General features: G+C 43.0%; 1 protein-coding gene across 1 annotated transcript; it reads right to left on the bottom strand.

Annotated features, from left to right (window-relative positions):
* Positions 1-62: 62 nt before the first annotated feature.
* On the bottom strand, positions 63-24499 carry lamb1b (laminin, beta 1b). Its single transcript, XM_070928648.1, has 33 exons — positions 24466-24499; positions 23877-24049; positions 21009-21144; positions 18429-18502; positions 17434-17622; positions 17215-17278; positions 16288-16490; positions 15716-15836; positions 14791-14979; positions 13967-14143; positions 13189-13301; positions 12962-13041; positions 12643-12778; positions 12386-12544; positions 12155-12288; positions 11959-12079; positions 11539-11725; positions 11192-11335; positions 10883-11114; positions 10531-10694; positions 10090-10314; positions 9234-9451; positions 8441-8537; positions 4966-5335; positions 4694-4878; positions 4211-4452; positions 3872-4078; positions 3645-3789; positions 3124-3331; positions 2821-2962; positions 1464-1640; positions 1206-1365; positions 63-797 (listed from the first exon to the last, which is right to left on the bottom strand). The coding sequence occupies exons 1-33, from the start codon at positions 24497-24499 to the stop codon at positions 661-663; spliced, it is 5343 nt and encodes a 1780-aa protein (XP_070784749.1). The 3' UTR covers positions 63-660.
* Between the last annotated feature and the right edge of the window lie 1426 nt (positions 24500-25925).

Here is a 25925-nt window from a genome sequence, read left to right as displayed (position 1 = left end):
AGGTGTCACTTCATGAAAGCCTGATCACTCTCATCATGCACCAAAAACAAAAGAAAAAAAACTTAATTTTCAAATCAGAATTTAATATTTGTCCGTCGGCACAGAAACATTTCACGAAGACTTTTTGGTCCAGATAACGTTTCATATCTTTGGGCTTATTTAGCACATACAAAAACTTTAATATTATCTAATATTTCTGTCAAATAAGACCAGTCATATATTTAAATACACAGATTGTAGTATCTTATACAGTTAATTTGTTTCATATTCTACACATTCTTGGTTTCGAGCACTGAGGTCACATTGGCTTTTAGTGGTTTCCTTTGGGACTCGTTACGTCAATACTTTAATGGTCTTTGGCAGCTTTAAAAAATGTTTCCATTGTTAAAATACTTTTTGGCACAGCTGTCCAATGTACTTGGGTGTTAAACTGTTGGCTCACACACACACACAATCAAAAGTTTTGGCACTGACAGTGTCAAACATATTACAGTGTTTGGTCCTAATAGCTATAAAACACTCAGGGAATCATCTGGGAGCAGTATTTTGAAATGCTTTAAAAACATTTGGCACCATTAAAATCCCAGCCAGTAAAACGTGAGAACAGTAAAGAGTCCGAGGTGCTGGAGCGTCCAGGTGATGGTCACAGACGGGTGCTGGTCACAGACAGGTGCTGTACAGCGTCACTTTGTGGCTGATCTCCTCCAGGACCCGGCGGACGGTTCGCTCCAACTCGGCCAGCTCTGCAGCTTTGGCCTCCAGGATGCGCTGGTTGGACTCGTAGGAGTTCTCCAACTCTGAAAACACAGGACACAAAGAGTGTGTGTTGAACAGAAAGCGCTTACAAGACGTGTGTCTATGATGGGATTATGATTGTTTTTTCTATATCTATATTTCTAACATCTCTTTTTTAAAGAATTGTGACCAAGATACAAAGATTGAGACATTTTACAGATGAAGAATAAACGTGTCAGTGCTCTCTTTTGTTTTTCTTTCACATCGATGTTTACCTGACGAAAACCTTGACGGTAGAAAAGTTGCCTAATTAAACTTTTGGGAGGCTGCAGTGTTCAGTGTTGACTCTCTTTTCCCTTCATTTGAACTCCTCTAACGTCTCAGCAACACATGAATGAAAATACTAAAAGAAACGCGCAAAACATACGGAAAAGGTAAAAACATGCAATATGAAAATACACCAGAAGTACCTCCGAGTCTCTGCAGCTTGCTGCTGCTCTGAGCGAGCAGCTCTTTGGCCTCCTGCTGCAGTTCATCCGCCCTCCTCCTCGCCTGCAGCACGGACTCCCCTTTATCCTCCACCAGGTCCTCCACCTCCTGGAATTTATCCTTCACCTCCACGTCAAACTCCTTCGCACAAACAAATCAGAGTTACACATGAAAGCATTCTGTGTGTGTTTTGCGTGATATTTCAGAGGGTAAGGATGAGTGAACAGTGAGAGGGAGACCTGCTGGGCCTCCTCTGCGTTCAGTCTGGCCTGGTCGCTGGTCCAGTCGGACGTCTCCGCCAGGCGGTTCACCTCCAGGTTGTTCTGTCTGAGCAGGCCCACCTCCCTCTCCAGCTGAACCAGACGCCCCGTGGTGTTACTGAGCTTCAGCTCCGACGCAGCCGTCTCCGACTCCACCTGACACACACACACACACACACAAACACACACATCCTCAAGTGTAAGATAATGGTTCTGCATCATTTATCAGTACATGAAGCTTTAATCAGCCTGAGAGATTTATAGCCAGATGTTGCATAAAAAAAGTTTATTTTTATGCCTCCAAACCAATAAAATCAAAGGCATTGAAAGCCATTACATTTTATTGGCCGAGCTGTCCATTAAAGACAAGAGTTCACATGTTAGAGAGCTGCGTTTCTTTGTGTTACAACAATGTTTCTTCATGTTTTGAAGGAGAGGAAAAACACTTATAATATACAATAATATGTTGTCGATGGGTACAATAGAGGAGACCTCAAGCATCTGTGTTTGAGATGTTGGTGCTTTGTTGTTCGTCTTTATGACAGCTTTTGCCAAATTCAATACAAGTTTTAAATTAATTTCTGTATCAGGATTTGGTTAATTGTGACAAACAGTAGGGGGCGTTAACTCTCCACTCGTTGCAGAGGATGAGGGCGCAACGAGATGACTTAAAAGAGCTCCAGTCAAACCACAAACGAATGAAAACCATGTAGAAAACATGATGGAAAATTGTTTTAATGTGAGGAAGGTTACAGCCTCCTCATCGCTCCACACAGATCTGATGTTTTCATCTCATGCTTCATGTGTGTCATGGTTTAATTCACAAAGGCTGTTGCCATTTTACTTTGTTTGCATTTCCACTTCACACTCGTGCCACCTGTCTGTTGATGAGTTAGTCAGGTCTTCTGTTTGGATTTAGTTTTCTTTTATTCCCCTCGTGTTGTTAATAGCAAAATAACTACCACACATTTTCTGTTAATTATCCACTACTTCATCTCTGCCATTATTTAGTTGTGGTTGTGTTTCTGTTTCTGGTACCTTTACTTTTTCATGAATACCTAATCTTTGCATGTCGAAGCTGTAAAGATTTCCTTGATTTTCTCCATTTCACATATTCTGGAATTCAGAATCTTGATGTTTTTTTCGATTGTTATTCCGACTAAGTGACTTTAAGACATCAGTTTGGGTTCAGCTAAACAAACAAATGAAAAAATCTTCAGTGATTAACACTCATCTCTCAATCCATCACATTAGAGCCTAAGACAGGCCACCAAAATCTACAAACTGATAGTGGTTTTATTCCAATGACAACCTTGGAGGTCAGAGGTCAACTCACAGAGATCAGCAGGTCCAGAGTGTCCTTAGTGTTGTTCTGGGCCAGTTGGATGGCGTCCATGGCGATACTCTGAGCACGCTCAGTCTCATCCAGGGCTGCCTTCACTACATCTGTTGTCTCCTTCATGTTAGACGCCTCCTCACTGATGGACAGACAGTGAACACGTTAACCCTCTGAAGTCTATTCATCGCATGTTGTCTCTATAGTAACATAACTTTATTTATACATCATGTAGAGACGAGCTGCGAGGCTTTCACACAGTATCTCATTTATAAAATTATTCATAAATAGTGTGCATGTTACCTGGCAGCCTTGGCTTGTCTCAGCAGCGTCTCTGCAACCTGGATGTCCTCAGCGCTCTGACTGAGGATCGTCTCCACGCTGGTCAGAGTGCCGACCTTCTCGCGGATCTCCTTCGTCAGCTCCTGCAGCTTTTCTGTCGAGGTCGGCATCTCCAGAGCCAACACCTCGTTGGCCACCGCCTCAATCACTGACACATCTGCCTTGTCATCTGGATTCATCAGAAACAAAACATAGTTGAGTTTATTGAGTTCTCAAACAATATGGTAATCAGCAACTGAGACTTTTATTTTAAATCCTTTTATTTTAGACCCTTTTATACATTTTGAACTACTGAATTACTGGATAAAAAACATTTTTCTGTACACAATATTTTACTGATTGCTTCATCTTTATAAATAAATGTCATAAATGCATGATTTGTGAGCTAGAAAGTAGAATTAAGTAAAAAATATGTCCCTGTAGAACCACATGGACCAATGCAGTTCTTTTGCAGTGTGTTTGAGTGTTTGCGGCGTACTCACTGGTGAGCAGGTCTCGTATCTCTTTGATGAGGTTGCGGAGCTGCTCGTTGCTCTGCTCCACTCTCTCTTTGCTCCTGTTGGATTTGATCAGCACCTCCATAGCGTTCACCTTGGCCTCGTTGGCGCGGGTGTTGGCCTCCCACAACTGACCACAAACAAAATCAGTGATTCGCTCACATCCATCTTGAGTTTTTCTACATTAGTTATAAAAAAAAAAGTTCACTCACCCTCCTGGAGAGCTTGTCCACCTCCTGCATCGCTGCTAGAATCTCCTGGTCCAGGTTTTTGGCTGATTTGAGAGCAGTTTGGGAGGTCATGGCGAGGCCTCCACATCCTTCTCCGCCGCACTGATGCGCTCCGTCCTCGCCGACACAACCCAAACCACCGCAGGGGGAGCCAGAGCAGCCGTCACCTTCAGCTGCACCACCACATGTCTGCAGAGAGACAACACAAGGTGACATCAACATACAAGTGAATATTTATTTTTTTACTGTTGCCTCTTTATCATAGAGACAATACAGATGTGTTTTGTTTTTAAGAGGATCTGGTCCTTCAGTGTTTCTCACCTTATTGCTAAGAGGTGACAGGTCGAATGTATCCAGCTCGTTGGACAGTTTGTCCAGTTTCTGTGAGTTTCTTTGGTGCTTGCGGTCAAACTCCTTCTGACTGCTTCTCAGTTTGTCCTCCGTGGCTTTCCGTACTGTGGATGACTGCTCCACTGTGTTTCCGGGATTACTGGTGGAGGCGTTGGCGCTGAGCTCCGCCATTGTAGACTTCATGTGTGCAATGGCAATGGTGTCCATGGCACCTAAAAACACATGCACAAGTACACTGGACTTGACAGGAATATAGTAGCATGCCATTTCTATTTTCAGGTTCAGGTTGGAACCAAAAATGTAACCCAACTTTTAGAAACAAAACACAGCAATTTTAAGAGACAGCTCCAGGGTGAGAATAAAAGCATGAATGTGAAGCAATATGCTGATGACACACTTGTTTCCGTGTTAGTTAAAGTAAGTTAGTAAGTTAGTAACGGTCTGGTTTCTCACCCTGGATGTTAGCGTTCTTGGCGTTGTACACTTCCTGTCTTAGCTCCTGGACACTCAGCTCCAGCTGGTTGGCCTCATCAGTTAGTGCGTCCAAGTTTGCATCGGTGGCATTGGCGTCGCTGTGGAGAAGATTCAAGGTCTCCTCCGTCGTGTTCAGCTTTCCGTTTAGGTAGGACATCAAACCGCTGAAGAAACATCAAGAAACTAATGAATGCAAACAAAAAGGTGTCTACTACATCTCTTTGTAGATCTCTATTTGTTTGTGTACATACGTAATCTGATGCATCAGGTCCTGTATCTGCTCCAGCTTCACTGCTGCAGGGTTGCTCTCTACTATGTCTCTGACAGCTTTGGCGTTTCTCTCCAGGCTGCTGACTAATTCTTTATATGGCGCCGTCACCCCACTGCTCTTGAGCTCTGTTACTTGGACCTCCAGGCGCCTAGTTTGATTGGTCAGCTCGTCGACCACGATGTCCCAGACGACAAAGCATTGATGGCAGGGTTCACAGGCGGGGAACTCCCCCTGGTAGCCCCTGGCACACTTGTCACACCGCGGGCCGGACACGCCCTCCACACAGGTACAGTGACCTGTCGCACGATGGCACTGCTCGCTGGAGATCCCCCGAGACTCGCAGTCACAAGCTGGAAACACACGGAGAGGAAAGTCAGGGATCCAAATAAATCCAGGAATAGGCATTCACCCTTATAGAAGAATTACTATGCATTATGTACTGTAAGTTCAATTTATATAATATGTCCCAAAGTTTCTCTTCATGGTGGTGTAAAGTTTCTCTACTCTGTCCGTAATAAATTCTGGAAATTGTTGTTTTTATTCATTTATGTATTTCATCATTTTTCTTGGCCTAAAAATTGTCAAATCTCAGGATACTTCATCTAAAACATGTTGATATCAGCCTTTTAAAAACCCAATTTAAATTATAAAATGTAAAAGTCTTCATATTCCCATAAAAAATACTGTGTTTTAAATGGTAGTTAAAGCTCCAACTATGCCTGATTAAAACAAAACCCAACAAAGAAATGATTTGAAATAAAGTAAAACATGCATAAATAAATGTAAAACCACACAATATATTTTCCTGTATTTCTCTGTTGGCTTTCCATTTCATTTGGTGTGGAAGGTCAATAGAATATCAGGAGCACGTTGAACTTATTTTATTTTAAGGTGACAGTCGAGTCGGGTGACGTACATCTATCATGGCCTGATCCAAATAACTGATTTTGTCAGCTGTTGGCTGATTACTGTTGGACAGTATTATTATCCTGTACATTTACCTGATGTACTGTAACTTGAGTTTATAAATATAACCTTATAATATAACTTGTTTTCAGTCAGTTTTCAGTTTTTAAACAGTTACATGAGACGTCTGACAGTTTTAAAGGTTTTAAGTCTCCCCGGGGAAATAAACCACTTGGAACTAAAGTTTATTCAACCTCCAGCCTCTCCAGTAAATAAACTTGACATGAACAAGACCTCGAAGGTCATACTGACCCCCCCCAAGTGTCGAGGCACTCCATAGCGCTGCCCTCCCTCCCCAGAGAAGAAGAGGGGGAGGAGGAAGAGGAGGAGGAGGTTTGGTGTAAGTCAGAAAGAAGGAATGTTTTAGAGGTTTCTACCATCAGTGTTGCTGCATTTATTCTGCGTGATTTATGGAGGTCAGGGTTGAGTCTGAAGTTTTGCTTTGGAAATATTACACCTCAGGGTCAGAATATAGGTGGTGATTATGGGCCGTTTACAACAACCGCATACTAATAACAGTCGCCCGGTTCGGCCCCCTTAAATCAAACCACGCGCACAAAGACGCCGACAAAACAAACATTTTAACCTCTGACATCTTAGTCTGGACATAAGAACAAGCTCTCAGCTGCGGCGGCATCTTTAAGAGGCTTCATTATCATCAACACTCCCTCACAGAGCTACACATTACTCCCACACACTTCTCAGTAAGGTGGCCACAGAGCTCCCATTTCCCATGAATTTGACCATTAGTGTGTCATCTGTGCAGATAGAAAGCGAGGTCCAGCTGGTTTGACGGCTTAAGAGACCTTTAGGGAATACAGCGGGAATAATTCAGGATTCCTGGGTCCTCTGGGCGTTGGTGCATGACGAAAATGGGATGCCTGGGAGTTCTGGAGAACATCTGGTTCTCATGAGCAGGGAACGAGAGGTCATTCCCAGATCAACTCCCTCTCCTCGCCCTTTTTCTCTTTCCTACTCCCTCTCTCTTTCTCTGAGGGCGAGCCAGCTACTGTGAGGCGCACATTTCTGCCGATGGACTCTCCAGCAGTTTGTTCAGCAGACAATAAAAACTTTTTGGGATCAGAGACAGACACTGAGCACCGGCTTCGCTGATTCACTGCTGCTGACATGTAATCGCTGTCGAACAAAACCAACTCGTTCCAAAGCCATTTCACAGTTTCACGGTATGCTCCCACAGACATAATGAGCTGCACACACACACAAGAGACAGAAGAACACGCAAAAAAGAGCAGAAAACTATGGAAAAACAATATAAAGCTCAAGTCCTCCAACATGGTGACTCGGGGGAATCATATCACGAGAACTTCAGGGAGAAAAAATAAGATCTAATGCGTTTAAAAATAAATATAAACACAAGAATACACTACAGTCAGGAAGTACTCGGACAGTGATGTTTTCCATTGCTCCTGCACATTGGTTTGAAATGAAACAGCGACCGTAAGATTTAAGGCTGTTTAAGAATGTTCACATCCTTATTGGGTGAACAGTGTTGGACTCGCTGCCTTTTTTATCTATAGTCGGTGTTGGGACATTGATCTTAAACATACCAGCGAGGAGTCTTTTTATGGCCTACCAGCGGCATGTCTTTTACCTGACCTCAAACTGTTAATATGTTTCACATACTGAGGACCAGATTGAAAGTCAAAAAGCTCCAGAAAAAAGCAGGAAGTGGATGTGGCTGCAGTCCAGGCCTGGCAGAGCATTACGAGGGAAAATAGAGAGAATTTGTAACCAAATATTTAAACCTCCATTAACCACTTGGGCAAAATGGAAACAAGCTGTAAACACAGTATTAACATATTATCCCTTTTTAAGTTGATATGGTAAACACGTTATCAAACCGACCGTTATGGAGCAACATAAGCATTCATTCAGAGTCGTGTTTATTTCTTTCTTTTAGCTCTTAGTTTAGTTTTGTCTCTACCAACTCCTGAGGGAAATATCTGACTCTTCAGCTGTTAAATGCTCCTCTATGTTCACAGCTAGTTGCTAACTGTGTCTGTCTGTTATTAGAGTTATTTGCTGAAAACAGCTGCCTGGGGTGGCTGAAAATCAAGCTAATGAGAGTACCAGTGAGAGTGAACAAAAACAGTAAAGTTATGGGCCAGAAAACCAAAATTATGAGCTGAAAGATGCTAAAAAGCTCCAGTTAGTTGGGTAAATTAAATGTAGTCATTTGAGCCATTGAGCTTTAATATGATATCTTTGTTTATCATAACTTGTGCAGTTACTTTCAGACTATGTCTGACTAAAATGGGCTTCAGTTTCTACACTTTCCATCTAATGTGAATATTATAGGCATGGATTCCTGATACAGGAACAATATTCATTTCAATACTTATTTACTTTCTGTTCATTTAAAATAAATACTGAGAAATTGAAGCATGTCAGACGTATGATCCTCCCTGGTCTGTTGGGGACTGTCTTTTTGTTTGTTCATACAATGGTGATGGGTGATGATGACCTACCATGACATTTGACCTCTGGATCCCCCCAGAAGAGCTCTCTGCACTCCCGACACGTCTTACCACCAAAACCGGGTTTGCACATGCACTGTCCTGTGACCTGCAGGAACGGCACAAACACAAAGGTCAACAAAATATTATCAGACGGGAGAAGAAAAGAACCCGAGATGGTGGATTTTGTGTCTTAAAAAAGCTGAACTTTTGGATTAATGCAGTACGTTTTATGTCTTTTCTTTCTCATGCAGACACAATGGGCCTTTGTAGTTTGATACAACTCGCTCCTCTTCTAGAAATGTGTATTCAGTTATTCCACGGTGTATTCGGAGACTTCCTTCCTCTGATGGAGAGCAGCCAGTACACACAGAAACCCAAATGTTTGCGTGTGAGTGGGTGTGCACACTATTCTGTTGCATGTTTCTGTATATACACTTGCAGATTTGTGAGCATGAGCTGCAGAAAAACAGAAAGAGAGGCAATTCCCAAACAGCTGGACTCCATATATCAAAAACCTCATGCAAACACAGGCCTCTGTGATTAGATGGGTTGGTCACAGGGACTTACTGCCGCCCTGCAGCTTTGCTCTCAATGAGAATTGTTTGGATATCGTCCTAGCCAGTCCCCACATTGTGTAAGGAAAACTCACAACAGCTCATTGAAAGACATGATTTTGAGGTGCAGCGCTGGGATTCAGTTCAGCTATACTGCCTAATGAGGCAGAGGCAAATTGGAGCAGCTGCTGCGATGCTAATGCAGGAAATGATGCAGACAGATGTTGGACTCTCAGCGTCTGACTCACCTCGTTGCAGGAGGATCCGAAGGAGTGGACGGGGTCGCAGTCGCAGCGCTGGCAGCCCGTCCCGCTGGCGATGTTCCACGTGTCGGCGGCACAGCGGTCGCAGTTCTGACCGACCACGTTGGGCTGGCAGGGACACCGACCGCTGAGCTGATCACACTGACAGTCATCAGGGGACGAACAGGCCTGAGGCACTGAGCCCACCGAGTAACACATGCACTCTGCACAGAGGAGCAGCGATTTTAATCAGGGTTAAACAAGTGGTTTTTTTTATTGCTGATAGTAGTTTGAGTGAGTATTCATTATATTTAAAGGAACATTGCAGAATTTGGGGGAGATTTCCTTTTTTTTGCTCTCAAACCGGCTGTAAGATGAGATTTATATTAGATTTCTGAGGCTGTTAATATTGTTTCCATACAAGTGTGCATATATCCTTTTTGGGAAATCGTTTTCTGTCCAACACTTTAAAATATAGCCCTTACATGTACTCATCTTCACAGTGTATTATTTTGGCAGTAAGGATGCAAACACATACCTCATGAGAAATAGCTACTTTAAATGTTAGCTATGTGCTTTGGTAGCTACTGTGACCAGCCACAAGAATAAAAACACTAGCCAATGTTTCTCAGTAAAAAACTTGTATCTGAGACTTGTATTTATACAGAAATTAAATTAATATCAATTTGCAGACATATCAGTATCAACATAAACTAAAACTGCGTTATTGAAATGCCAAAGACATGTTTGAGATCATTTAAAAACTAAATTGCTGCAACATACCGGCCACCAGAGAGCACTGACCACATGTGTATCTGTACACAGAGCAAGTTGTTAGTATCACATTGACAGCTATACTCACTCCTGCAGCTCTGGGTGGCAGCGTTGCCGTAGTAACCCAGTTTGCAGTGCTGACACCCGTAGCCCTGAGTGTGGTGCAGGCACTTGAGACAGGCGCCCGTCCGAGCGTCACAGGACCCCGGGTCGTGCATGTCGATGTTGTTGTTACACTGGCAGGGCATGCAGCGCCCGCCGGGCACCAGAGGGTTCCCGAAGTAACCGGGGGCACACTCGTCACACCTGGCACCTGGATGAGGAACGGAAACAGGAAGTAAATGAACGTCAAAGAGCGCAGCAGGATAATTAGAGGGGACCTGAAGTGTTGTTTGGGTTAGCAACATGTGACGATTTGAGCACTTAGAAAAGCTGCCTACATAAAAACAAATCTGTTGTCACTAATTACTGTGAGATGATCTGTGTGTGTGTGTGTGTGTGTGTGTGTGTGTGTGTGTGTTTATATTACCTTTGTAGCCAGGGCTGCACACACACACCAGCTGGTTGGTATTAGCCAGGAGGTAACAGCTGTCAGAAAACTGGCGTCCACTGCGCGGCCCATCTGGGCACATACAGGGGCGACAGTGGCTACCTGAACCCAACTCTGGGTCACCATGGTAACCGTCCAGACACCTGGAAGCAAAGGGAAAGGTTAAGTAGAGACACTCACAGATCTCTTGACTCTAATCCCTTTGATTTAGCTTTCTGAGGCGAAGTTAAAAGTCAGTGATTTCCCAATGACACGCTGGCACTGAGGCATGAAACAATGAACTGAAGGCTTGCCCTCCAGTAATTCACCGATCACATCACCGGGCCTGTACCTCTCACAGTGATGTCCAGTGGTGAAGTCTCTGCAGCCCTGACACTCTCCTGTCTGAGGGTGGCAGTACTCGCTGTGGCCGTTACAGTGGCACGGTCTGCACTGAGGGAAGCCCCAGAAGCCCTGCAGGCAGTGGGAACACTGGCGCCCAGTGGCCCCTGGGACACACTCGCACTGGCCCGTCGCCTCATGACAGAAGGCGCTGACCGAGCCCAGAGGGTCACAGTCGCAAGCTGAGGGTGAAATTTGAATCATTACACTTCTTGTTACCGCGTTAAGTAAGAATCAAACCACACGGTCGAGAACTTACGTCTGCAGCCGGAGGGGCTGAACAGGAACGTAGCCGGGGCACAGTGGTCACAGTTCCTGCCGACAACGTTGGGTCGACACTTGCACTGACCTCCACTGGACTCACACACAGCGCTGAGTGAACCCTGAGGGTCACACTGGCATGCTGGGAGGCAAGACAAGGTGCAGAAAAGTAGAGATTTATGAGAATGTTATTATATTTTCTCCTGGTCTTTATTAAAAAAAGGGTCATTAAAAATTCTCAATAATTATAAATAAAACATTTCATCGTGATAAAAAGTTGTACTGTAGCCTTAAATAATAGACAGAAAAACTAATTCCCATTCACACACTGATAAAACTGCGTACCCATGGCTCCTTTGTGCAGCAGAGCAGAGACGCTGAAGATGTAGTCGTTACAGATGTCGGTCATGGGGCTTTTGACGACGCTCTGGCTGCTCTCCAGACACCGGTAGCGCTGGAACGTATCCCACGCTCCCTCACCGTCGATCCCATGGAATATGTCCAGCTCCCTGACCCGGGGTATCAGCACCAGCTATAAAGAGAGGAGGAGGAAGAATGGAAACCATAATAAAAGCACAGGTTTGAAGGAACAGAGTAGCAGAGAGAAGGGAGTTGTTTCAGATGTGCATGTAGCACTTTAAAGGCTGTACTGGACATAAACCTCAAGCTTTTCTAAGCTAAGAAGACCAACAGGACAATCTCTCCGTGGGACAGGTCCTTTAAGATAAGCTGAGGGATGAATGTAGGAAATTAAATTCAGCGTACGGAGTCGATGAGCGTGTACGGGCTCTGGACGTCGCTGACTGACGAGTAGAGAGGCAGACTGAGACGGATCGTGTAGTTCAGTCCTTTCTCGAAACACACCGGCCTCACCAGCAGCACATGTCTGAAACACGACAGAGAGTCAGTGAGTGCAGCGAATGCGTCGCTAAAGACGCAGTGATGTAAACTAATGTTGTACCTGGATCCAGGTGGAAGAGAGATGGACTGCTCGTCTCCACTCTGGATGGAGTTGCTGCAGTGACCGGAGTAGTTTGGAGGGTTGAAGACGGGACGCTGCACTCGGGCGTCCACCTGCTCCCACTGCCCTGGCAGCTGTCAACATACACAGACACATACAGTATATATGTTACTTATTCTTAAAACCTCAACATTACTTAATTTAAATTAGAATTTGTTATGTCTGTGTTACCTGCGGCTCATAGCGAACAAGGACGTCATAGTCCATGGACTCTGGGACGTTGTTGATGTCGAACTCTAAGTAGGCTCCTTCTGGCACATTAACAAAGCCCATACCGGTCCACGTAGGACTGCGATCCAGAGGATAAGGCCTCGGTACCACCGTCACACCCTGACAACAGAGAGAAAGAGATCAACAGAGCTGTGCGTACTGTATATCTGGGGAAAAGCACCACTAAACAGATGGGATGGTACAATAAACACACTCACAGGTCCATGATTGGCGTCCTCCGCCTCGTAGGTGTAGTGATCCAGAGCGATGAAGTAGAAGCCGGACTCGACCTGATCGCAGCGTCGTCCAAACATGTGCTCCCTGCACACACACTGTCCTGAGTGGGCGTCACAGCTGTGGAGAGAGTTGGAGTTTGGTAGATATTATATGTATTTTTGTTGTAGTGAAATTCGATCTGACTCCTGTATTTGTACACTTGGGCTTTTACACCCAACATTTAATATAAAATTAGATTGCATGTTGGATCTCCAAATCTAAATCGATTAATGAATTAATAAAAGTGATCCTTAAACGTACTTATTGTCGACAGCCCCGCCCTGGTCGCAGTCACATGGTCTGCAGCCGTCCATGTCATTGGACAGACCCCAGTGCTGCGGCTGCAGGGAAAAGAATGGAGAACATTTGTTTACACACACTGTATACACACACACACACACACACACACATATATATATATATATATATATATATATATATAGAGGTAAAATCAAACTTGAGGCTGACAGTTGCGTTTGTAAACGCACCTGACACTGATCGCAGTTATGTCCGTCAACGAGGCGTTTGCAGAAGCAGCTTCCGGTTCCCGAATCACAGGAGTTTCCTCCAGGCAGAGTGCCCAGCGGGTTACAGGTACAAGCTGCCAAAACACACAGCGAAACAATGAAGCAGCAGATTCGACTGACTGCAGTATATCTACACTGTGTGTGTTTGTGTCAGTGGTCGAGGACGCTCCGGATGCAGTAAGAAAGACTGTTGATCACTTTTAATCACTATTTCTGACATTACAGACAACAAAAAGTTATGTTTTCTCCTTTCCTTGAAGTCATTATTTTCCTCTTTAAAATTCCACTAATTTACCCGTTAACCATGATGGAATTAAGGTACTAAGGAAAGTTAATGGATTGTGATATGTTTAGATTGTAGTATATATAAAGTATTTTAAATTGATGACATGCAATGGCAATGTACCCCTTAAATTTTACTTATATAAGGGGTTTTGGTTTTTTAAATTAATGAACAAATTAAAGGAGCTCTGGCTACCATACTAAACACCTTAATTTAAGTTTAAGGGGTTTGGTATATTTTCAGGGGTAATTTAAGGAATAACTTGTGATATTTTCAGGAGTTCTTGTTTCATAGTGAGTGGAACTATCAATAAACAATATCCACCCTCCACCCTATGACTGTTTACACAGAGAGCTAGAATAAATATGCAGCAAAATGTGAATAACTACTTTGGTTTTCCTGAGAAAAAGAATGATAAAATGGGCCCCAACAGTAGTCTAACACAGTGTGACTTACGCAGGCAGCCGTGAGGCCCCTGTCCCAGTCCGTAGTGTCCCTGTCTGCAGTTGTCGCAGCGCTCGCCCTCCACATTGGCTTTGCACCGACACTGGCCTGAGATCAGCCCGGCCGCCACGTCGGTCTGCGAGTCACACAGTCCGCCCTGCAGGGACCCGTCCGGGTCACAGTTACACGCTGCGGAGACACGAACAAGGACATTAGAGAGATTGTGTGGACACAAGAATGCTAATCATTCCCACGTGTTACGGTCATGTGAAAAGATCAACACATTTTGGGACAATTAACTGTATGTTTAAAAGACTAAATCATCAACAAAATCCTCCAGGGATCACAAATATACACAACTCTCAGGGCTATGTGGTCAGTAAATGTTGAAATATCTTGCTCTGTAACAAAGTGATGGATGAAGGGCAAAGAAAGAAAACAAATGGTGGAAAACGACTCCACAAAATCCAGAAAATTTGATATATCTGACACTAGCTTATCTTGTCATAACATTACCAGTCCAGTAAGGTATTTTTGAGAGAGAATGGACAAGATAATGAAGAGCAAAGATCTGCAAAAGAAGCAGTGTGCAGTTTAAACGATGAGTTAAGAGGAAAACAGACAGGGAGACTATTCCCACTCAGCACTCAGTAGGTAATTACAATCATGCTGTAACAACGGCTACTTTCTGCTTTTCACTTCAAAGGCTTCAACACAGATGGTGCTTGTCTAAGACAGAAACATGCACTTTAACAGACCAGTTCATGTAACGAGTAGAGTGGACCATAAAGAGCCGGGGGGGGGGCGGTGTCAGAGGTCACGTCGGGGGGACTTACGTGTACAGACGTTGGGGTCCCTCAGGTCTCGGTTCGGGTGCTGGTAGTAGAAGGGGGCACACTGCTCGCACTGTCGGCCCACCGTGTTGTGTTGACAGTCGTCGCACACGCCTCCGCTCACGTTGCCGGTCGTCATGTAGACGGCGAGGTCGAAGTGACACGACGTGGAGTGTTGGTTACACTCACACTCTGAGGAAGAAGGGGACAAAGTGAGGTTTACTCTTTCCTTTATAGACTACATATATATATATATATATCAAGTATTTTGCATACTCTTATGAGTATTTATTTATTATCTGTGTTAAATAGGGCTGCAACTAAGTACTATTTTCATTATCAATTAATCTGCTGATTAATCGTTTAGTTTGCAGTTTCACAGATGTCTTGTTTTGTCTGACTGAAAGAGAATTATTTGATTTACTGTATTACAAGACAGAGAAAATAAACTCACATTGCAGAGGCTGGGACAGAGGAATGTTTGGCATTTTTCAATGATCAAAATAGATACGGATCAACTAATCTCTAGTGTCATGTCTATTAAGTGCTTTGTTAAAGTGTTCTGTAAAAGAAGATTATTAAAAGAATAGTTTGACATTTTGGGAGATACGTTCATTCACTTTCTTGTTCTCATGTCATTAGCTTAGCTTAGCATAAAGACTGGAAGCAGGGGGAAACAGCTAGCATAGTTTTTTTTTAGATGTGATGTGTGAATCAGTGGGCTCTGGGGGTTCTGGTAGGTGGATTTTGTTACCTTTGGACAGAGACAGGCTAGCTGTTCACCCCTGTTTTCAATCTTTATGCTAAGCTAAGCTAATCGCCTGCTAACGTTCAGAAAGGTATCAATCTTCTCATCAACCTTTCGACAAGAAAGCGAATATTTCCCAAAATATGGACAGTCTCAGAGGATTTATGTTTGTGTTCTTACTCTTGCAGGCGTGGGTGTTTCGTCCCTCTGCAGGTCTCCAAGGCAAATCATGGTAAAAGTCTTGACAGCGCTCACAGTTCAGTCCCTCTGTGTTGTGATTACATACACAGCGGCCATGGACCTTCACACACAACATGAATTAACCAACTGTAGTATCAGGTCTCTCAGGTTTTCAGTATCAATAAGCAACATGCAAAACATTCAGGCAGTCTTGGACACGTTCGTTCTTATCACGTGATCTTCATCAGCAGATGGAGTTGCCCATTTATTTTTCTGAGCACTTTAAGGACTTCTTGGGTAAAAAATTGCTAAACTTTTTTGGACGAGAAGTCCTTAAAGTGCTGAATTTGAACATCTACAATTTCACGACAGACGCTAAATCTGCTGAGGAAGACCTGTGTGATGCGACTGAAAGCTCCAGAACAGCTACTGAGTGGCTGTGCTGTTAACTGTTACCAGGTCAAGGGTCAACTTTCAATCTCAACTCTCATTTTAGGTAAAAAAAATAAACAACAAATCAAATTATATTGAAATAAAAAATTAACTTGATGGTGAGTGTGTGTTTGATGTACCATGCCCTCAGCTCCGGTGGGGGCTCCATCGATGGGGGCGCACTCGGAGGCGTGGCCGTAGCAGAAGCAGTTGCCGCGGACGACCATGTCGAAGAGGGAGTAGTAGTACTTCTCCGTGACCTCATCACGGGAGTCGAGCAGGTTGTCGCCCAGCGTGTGGAGCTTGACGAACTTCACCCGGAGGTTAGTGATCTTCAGCATATCTGCACACACACACACACACACACACACAGGAAATTAGAGTGTGTTAGGTATATCACACACACCTTTTTACAGCTTTCTTTATCTGGAGAAATGTGTGAGCTCAGTGTTTTAAATCATTTTTACAAGCCAAACCTCTCCTCCGTGAAGCTACACCTCTCGGACGCCGCTGCTGTTCCTCACACACCCACAGCATTCACCACATACTTACCATGAGGCCTCTGCATGTGTGTGTGAGTGTCTGGATGTAGGTGAGTGTACGAAAGCCGAGTCCACATGTTAAATTCCATGCTGTGCTCTTCCTGTCTGACCTCTGACCCCTGCAGCTCTGCTCCAGGTAGCCGCTACGCAACATAAATGTCAGTGGCCGCGAGACGCAGCCTACAAATCGCTGCCAATATGTGAGATTGTTTTCAGCTAATTCAAATTCAGGCTTTGTCAGAGGATTAACAGGATCAGACAGCAGAAAAAAATCCTTCTGCAACGCAAAAATCATCAAGTAGTTGCTCCATCACCTCCTCAGGCTTCAAATAAATCAATCTGAGAGGGAAAAATGACTCTTTGTCCATCTGTTTACAGCTCAGAACACCTTTAAACATGGCTTCATTTTAAGGGGTTACAAGCCAAAAAGGTTGGGAGCCTCTAATATATACATTGCCAACAACACAACAATAACAGTTTTTAAAAGCTGCATCTTTTTTTTGTCACATTTTAAAAGCAGCTTACTTTGTATCCTCAGGCTGTAGGGGTCCTCAATTTTGAAGGCGGGGTCCAGCACCCGAAATATCACCTAAAAGAGCAAAAAACCAGGTGAAAGTTTGTATTGGAAGTGAGTTTTGTGTGCCCATATGCTCTTTTTCCTAAAATCACAAGATTTATAAATGTACATTCAGATGCAGACACTCAAAAAGCTTCATAAACCTAAACAACCCGAACCAAACTCACCTCTCCCTCTGTGGATGGTTCGATGTCGGAGTAACGGGAGTCGCAGATTATTTCGTCCACTTTGTCCATCGGCCCGGAGGACACTCTGGGGAAGGAGGACTCACAGTCGTAGGCAAAGTAACGATAAACCTGCCAGTTCTTCCCAAAGTCCATCGACCGCTCAATCACCATGGCAGCCGGCCGAAACGTCTGTCAACAGAGGCGGACAGAAAAATGTGAGTAACATATATGTATATTTATATGTCTGTGTGAATGACGAGGGAAACCAAACTGCAGCGGTATGTAAACACTTTGCGAGAACTTTTTAATATGAATGAAGTAAACTTTCAACTATTTTGTGAAAGGAAAGCTAATCTGCATCCTCTCTTACCCTCAGATGTCACATTCTTTTCCTGTGATTCACCCAGAAAACTAAATACTGAGGCTTTTTCACATCATTAACATCCCACTTATCTCAACTAATTATCTGTTTCTGTGTAAATGATCCAGGAAATCGAAACTACAGTGGTCTGAAATACTCACAATTTGATAAAAATGAAAGTTTTGAGAACTTTTTAACTTGGATAAAGTACATTGTCTTGCATTTTTCCCATCACAATTTGGAAGCAAAAATAATAAACATATAAAGAAATCATATCACTGAAAGGAGGGAGGCTGTTAGAGGTGTTGATCTTTCCTGCCATCTAGTCCCAAAACAGGATGGGGCAGGATACACATGGAAAGTGTGTCTTTGATTGTGTGTTTTGACTATCATGTCGAGTTACAGCCACGGATCCAGCTGGCCGCCGTCATGGCCGACCATGTGACGGCCATGATTTTTTACTGCACATCTTCCCCTCCCTCCTTCTTCTCTTCCCACCGTTCTCCAGAGACCAGAACGATTCTCCACATTCCTCCGCCACAGCTGTCCCTCGCGGTGTTTATCTCCGTGCCACATGGGGAGTATTTGTATGATATGTGTGTGTTTGTGTGTGTGAGAGAGAGAGACCAGGCACCTTGAAGGTCATGATAAGGTGTGTGAAATGAAACTCGGCCTCCAGGTCCAGCTGGATGGTCACATTCTCCACACCTGCAGGTTAAAGGAAACACACAGGAAATTAACAATTAAAACCACATCTCATTCATAAAAACAACTTACTATCAAAACTGTCAACACACCGCAGACAGACCCTCTCACAGACTTTTAAATATTTACAGACTCTTTCCGCACATGTTTACACAGCTACATATGAGTAATCAATCTAAGCTCTAGTTCTGGATTGTGTTGCACCACAATTTTACTAAGTTTAACCTACTAGCTACTTTGCACCATCAAAACTTAAGACATGTCTTAACTGGTAAGGTGTTAACTGGTTGCAGGAAACATCTATAGCGCCATCCAATCAACCATGTAAACAAGAAGTCACAGTAGCGTCAAGCCAAACAGTTTTAGGAGGCCAAACAACATATTAAACTTAACTGTGAATTTATTTTGTGAATGTAGGTATGATTGCTCTATTAGCCATGCTAGCAGCGGCGCGCTAGGGATGATAACTACTCGACAAATTACCGTTTATCAGGATGAATTTCTGAAAAAGATGTTTGATTCTCATGTTACAAATACCGACACATCCACCAAGAAAGAACACACACTTCAGAACAGTTATTAAGTTATTAATTAACCTTTTACTTTGATCTAGTGGCATCAATCAATTGTCCAGTACAAAATAACGACGTTCCCATCAGCCATGTACATTTTGTTTAGTGCTAATCAGAGAATGTTAGCATTCCAACATGCTAAACTAAGATGGCAAACATGGTAAACATTATACCTGCTACGCATTAGCATGTTAGCACTGTCATTGTGAGCATGTTAGCATGCTAATGTTGGCTGTAGACTCTTGAATCTTCATAAAGAACTACATTGGGAAAATCTGTGTTTCATAGTTAGTGGTATTAATTTAAAAGAGTGAGAGGGAACTATCCAGTCAAACTAATCTAAATGACACTTGGGCATTAAATATAATGTTACTGGCACAAAATTTTGTCATTTGAGGTATATCGTGTTTTATCTGAAATGCACTTCCCAGTTTAAATCATAGAAAGTTCAAATCCTACTACTCCTTTTAACGCTACTCTTCTAAACAGGTCGTATGTTAGCAAGTAGCTCTGTCAGTTAGCTACAACTGTACGTTACACCTGGCAGTTACTGGGTGTAAATATTTGGCAACAACTAATCTTTACGTTAAAACTAGTTTGTGTGGTCCAACCCGTTTTAATTTAGTGATAAATCTCCACTCATAAAACACTCGTAACTGGACGAAGCTCAAACTTCAGAACAGCTGGTGCAACCGGCTCGGAAAGCCAAGATGGAACTGGAGGACAACTGCGAGGGAAATAGGAAATCCCAAGCAAAGCCATCGTGTGTCCGCAGTTTCCTGCTGTTTCAAAGCCATCTGCACTGCTGGCCGCCGCTCCCTCCATGACTCACACCTCTGACAGATTCCCACCACAGTGTCTGTGAGCATGAATGTGGGAGCAAAGAGGCCAGGATTTGTCTGTCAGTCTGTATGGGAACTTGCTGCAATGTGATTTCTTTCAGGGCTCAAATTAAGGATGTGATGATGGTGATTGTTGTTGGTTTTCACCCTCTAAGTTTATATGTGCTGTTAATCAGGTAGATCAGCGTTTCTAGCATCAGTTGGTGCTCAGTCGAGTGTTGAAACAAACAAAACAAGTGACCTTAGTCTCCTTAAACTTATCTCACATCAGGGCCTTTTCAGTTCCTGCATCTAGACTCTACCGATGTGGGTCATTGAAATCCAAATAAGAAGGTATTACAGCATATACTTGTTCACAAACTGTGTGTGTACGTGCATTTTTATGTATTTGGATACGTGCTAAGCTACATGTGTGAACTGTATCTACTTGCATTAATTCGTCTTTCATGTAAAGCACTTTGGCACAATCCAGGTTTGTTTTAAAAGTTCTATTTAAATTAACTTACACTTGAAGTGCAAACTAAGATGGCACAAAAAGACATCTAAATTCAACTTAGATGAGTAAAATGGCATTTATTTCACCACTCAGATGTTTTGCAGTGACACACATGGGAAATGTAGTTATTTTACTGCTCTATTGGAGAGTTTTATGCTTATACACCTGGCTTCAAGGTGAGTTGTTTACCTGTGAGAGTACAAACTATTTCTTGTTCTCACTGTGGAGCCTCTGAACCGCCGCCGTCTCATTACACACTTCCTCCCCCCACCCCCCCCCCCCACTTTAAACGCCTGTGTGTGTTCAAGTGATGACACACATCTGTTTCCCATCCGCACACCTGTTCTCCTCGGCACACCTGTGTAAGCCCCCCCCCCCCCCATGAGGCCTGCTGTGATTGGCTGCAGTGAGAGCCCCTGTGATCTCCTGTCTAGTCATTACTGAGCTCAGTTCCCATGAGAACAGCCTCAGCGGGAGCTCACGCGCTACGCTGCTCGTCATTCATTTCAAACCAGCAGCGAACAGGAACTCTGCCTCTTTCATTCAAGAACAAACGGTTTTTTTTTCTTCTTTCTTGACGCATGTTTTCCCTCTCTCACCGTTCTCCGACTGCCACCAGGTCTTGAGGCGGTTGGGGGCGAAGGTGGTGACCACGTTCTCGATGGTGTGGCTGACGTGGTTGCTGTCCTCGTCGTACATCTGACGGGAGTCGCACACAAAACATTTCTTCTCCTCCTGATGGACAGAAAGCGAAGACAGTGTTACAAAATAATATATACTCTCTCTAATATGTCATGCTGATTGTTTTGCATTTTATCCGCCACCCAAAGACCACCGTCTGGTTCATCCAGGATATCAACAGTTGGTAGAAAGTAAGAAGACTTTAAACTAAACATTAAAAACTAATTTCCATTAATAAAGCTTCATGATCTGGCAGCCTGATGGATAAATCTACGTTTGGCAGAGGAGAATATAACTTGCCTGATTGCTGACTGCAGCTAATGTTGGAAAATAATGAAATATGTCCATCAAAATGTCCAAAACGGCTCGTTTTGTCCAACAAACACAAAGATATTCAGTTTCTTAACATAGAGGACGAAGAAAAGCAGCACATCGTCACACGTGAGAAGATGGAAAAAGGGTTTCCTGCTTGAAAAATGACTAAAACAAAGAATTTATTATCACAGCTGTTGCAGATTAATTCTCTGTTGATCCACTAATTGTTTCAGCTCTAGTACAATGATATTTGAGAAAGTCTGCTTCCAGCTTTGTGACAGCTTGTGTTTGACCTTTCACTGTTTCAACATGACGTGCACAAAGCGAGACCCGTGAAGAAATGGGTTTTCCCAGTCTGGTGAGGAAGAACTTGACTGGCCTGCACAGGTACCCCATCCAACACCTTTGGGGTGAACTGGAACATTAACTGAGAGCCGGACGTGATCGCCCAACATCACTCTTGTATAAAGACTTCCCAGAATATGTTATAAAGGCTCAGGCTTTGGGAGTGAGCGTTCAATAATCACATCGAGGCGTCCACATAGGAGCCGTTGATACGAGTCCTGTAGCCGCTGAAGACAGAAGGAACATTACGGATGTACAGAATATATCATGTTTGTGCTGCATCTGTTTAATAATGTCTTTACTGTGCGCCAGATGTTTTGGCATGAACACAAGCTGCACTCTGGTTCACACACATGTACCCACACACACTCTTAAATCTCACATTATTGCAGCGTGTGAACAAACATGACGAGTTTCTCAATTTCACCGAGCCCCTGCCAACTACGTCTGTGTTGTAATGTGAGCAGAGTTTGGCTGAGCGGCTCCACTCGGCAGCGTTTGGTGGAAAAATGTCTGCTGCTTGAGGCTCACTTCTTCCTCCCCTCCCCTCCTCTTCATCTTCTGCTCGTACTTGAGGACTGCGCTCATCCTCAGGAAGCTCAGAAGGGCCCCACAGTGTGTCTGTGACTTCATAAGGACACCATTCACACAGCAAACTCGCCAAAGGGAGCTCGATGAAGAGAGAATATCCCCCCTGCCTCGCCCTCGGCCCGCATGCACACAGGGAAGGGATTGTGAGGAACACAGCGCTTTTATTGTGGAGAGGAATGCCTGAACTCCCACACACACACACACACACACACACACACACACACTGTAATCTGAAGAGTTTCGATGTAGATGTGAAGCTATTTGTCAGTTAATTGATTAGCTGTATTTAAATCGTTTGAGTCATTTTTTCCAGACAGGATGTTTTTTTTTCTCAAATGTGCTGCTTTTCTTTCATCTAGCTGCACAGTAAACTGAATATTTTTGAGTTTTGGGCTGTTGATCGGACAAACAAACTATTTGAAGACGCTCTGGGAATTAATGAAGAGCATTTAAAATGAAAATAATCCACAGATTAACTGATGATCATCATTAATTGCAGCCCCAGTTTAACAAAACAGAGTTGATCTCGGGTTTTTATTATTAACATAGTTACAGAAATCAAGCTGGTGTAGAATGATTAACTGGCCCTTTTCTCTTTCAATGATTCAGAAACAATAAGTCACTGTCATTAAAAGGCCGGCAGTGCTGACACATCTTGTATCACTTGAATTAATTTATCAGAGAACAACAAATTACAGGAAAACCAATAAATCATTCCTTATTACCTCATTAAGTTAAATAAAGTTGCAGTAATGATCTTTGTTTAAACAGGAGGACGTCTGTAATTATTCTGCATTTTTATGATTCCAGTCTGACCGATACTGTTAACATATATCAGAATTCATTTAAAACTTTATTGGCCAAGTATGTTGACACATGCAGACGAGGAATTTGACTCCAGCTCTCAGTATCTCTTTACACACAGAGAACACACACATCTAAACACATATCAGCAAACTTCAGCAGTTTATATGTCAGTTATAAACGTCTAAATGTCTTAAATGATTATAATCTCGTCATCATTATTACATTTTCTTTCTTTGGTGTCGAATCTAATCACATGCAACTTGTTTTCTTCTTGTTATTTTGGCCACAGCGACATGTGACGCGTCTCATACAGTATGTGTGAATGAATGCGTGCAGTAACACATGCGCTCATTTATTCTCTTTATCTTCATCTATAACTTCAACTCTGTGGGGTTTTACACGTATTTCTTTACGTCTCTTCTATCTTTCGTCTTCCTGTAAAACACTTTGTAACTTCTGTTTTAGGTTTGCTGGCACACTAAAGCCACGACAGTAGAAACAAAAGAAACTTTCTCACTCTTTAGCTGCTGTTTCAAACAATAGTTCAAGATTAAGTTCAAGGACACTGAAGAGCTCATAAACCAACACAGCAGCCATGGAGTCTCTTAGATCGGCACTTTTTGTCCCAGAGACCAAAAACTTTGATCCAAAGCAAACTTCACAAACTGTGTGTCCCTGTGTTGCTTCCCCTCCAGGTTCCCTCCAGCTGCCAGCAGCTGTTTTCTTACCTCCAGATGTCCGACGATGCAGAAGCGCTCCGGCTGCTTCAGGCCGCAGGTGGAGGACGCGGTGATCTTGTGTGCGCGGCCGATCAGCAGGTCACCTGTGGCGGGGTAGCAGCTGCCCTCCGTGCAGACATCCGCAAACTCCGGCAGCAGAGCCCCGGCGGGACTCCACAGGGCTGCGGGGAGGAACACTGCCGTCAGTGGGATCAAATAAAAGTCCTAAACAAGACTCCACAATAAAAGAAACACCCTCACAGAACATTATAGCGTGTTTTCTTTTGCTTTCAATTATTAAACCCAGAAGCAGAGCAGATTTGCGGTCAGTTCATTTCAATTAAAATCACATGGCTTCTCTCTGCAGATGCAAAGAGTGAGGTTGTTTTCCTGCAGCAGCTTCACCTTTTCCCATCTTTTAAAACTCTATAATTCCTGAAAATACCAGTGGATAATGGTTTGCATAAGGCTTTCATTACACGTGTTGCTGCTGGAGACGTGAGGAACATTTTGGCAGCTACAGAGGATGAAATTCCGCCCAGCGGGCTGCAGATTTTTATACATGAGACATAATGTTAAAATAAAAACATAAACTCACCCAAAGTCGTTAAAATGTGGATTATGAGCGACATGTCAACGTGCGGAACATTGACAGCACGTCTGCTTGACCGTGTTGATGCGTCCTGCAGCTGAGAGAGTGTGTGTGTGTGTGTGTGTGTGTGTGAGTATGAAGTGTAAAGTCAGATGGGAGTTTTCTTGTGGAAGTGCGCATAACTATGGTGTGTGGAAAGTGCCAATCTAAGGACGAGCAGTGTATGGAGTGTGGATAGTGCCTTTTTATTAGACATCCTGCTGAGGTTTATGTATACAGTATACATTCTGCAGCTTTATACATCCTATAAGTCTATATGAACAGCTTGATATACTATACGTCATAAAAAGGTCTGACCCGGAACGTGTATAAAACGTTTTAACAACGTGTCATTTTCAAGGTAATCCCGATAACAGTTGATAATAACTGGTAATAACTGATATAATATGCTAATTCTCAGACTTGTTCATCAACTTTACATTTGAGCCAAACTGTCAGAACGTTTTCAACCAATAAATGTTTCACAGGTTTCAGTAAAAATCTGTTATTATCATAAAATCAAGATCGATAAAAGATGCTTCTTTAAATTTACAGTAGTAGCACGTTCATCTTTAAAGGTGCAGCTCCTCGGGGATCATTTCTGTATCGAGACATTTGTTTTTACTGTACTTTCATTTTTACATTTTCTGTTTTACATCACTGTCACATAGAAAGTACTTACTGTAAATACTACGGTTATATGACATGAGTTCATTCAGTTTGCTGTAGAGGATATTTGACTTTAATGTATTTATTACTGTACGTCTTAATGATAACAGTATGTAGAGATAAATATAACAACACTGCCTCCTTGTGTTCTCAATGAGGAACTGCAGCTTTAAACAGCCACAACTCAGTCTGTTGATGCCTCATGTTTTCTATCCTGTTTCTTTAATTTCACTTCTTTTATAATGACATTAACTTTACAAACCGAATTCCACTTTATGTCTAATCTAGTGTAAACTCGGGAGACGTCTGTAAAAAAAAAAAAAGGTGAAACAAACAAAACGACACATTGCTAAAGTGGTAGAGGCCAATTAAATGTTTAAAGCCCCAAATCTTTATTTCTATATTATATATATAATATATTATATTATATTGTAAGTTATTATTTAGAACTGCTTTAATCTATTTATTTGTTTTTGGGGGCATTTTATTAGAGATGACAGTAGAGACACCACTGCTCAAAGAGAGAAACTGATTGAGAAAATACGTTTTCAGGGCCTTTAAGAAAATGGAGGCATCATGAAATGATGAAGCATGAAATGACATTAAAGAGCTGATGAAACCGTGAGAGAGCCCAACAGCATCAACACAGCAGGGAAGGCTTTTGTTTATTCTAAAGGTTGCAAACTGCTTGCAAAGACACCAAACTCACCCAAAACAACAGAATACTTGCAATTAACCAGAAATGAAATGTATGACCT

Source organism: Enoplosus armatus, chromosome 22, assembly GCF_043641665.1.
Source record: "Enoplosus armatus isolate fEnoArm2 chromosome 22, fEnoArm2.hap1, whole genome shotgun sequence".
NCBI lineage: Eukaryota > Metazoa > Chordata > Actinopteri > Centrarchiformes > Enoplosidae > Enoplosus > Enoplosus armatus.
Note: the sequence above shows the minus strand (reverse complement) of the source record. Positions and strands in the feature narration are given on the sequence as shown.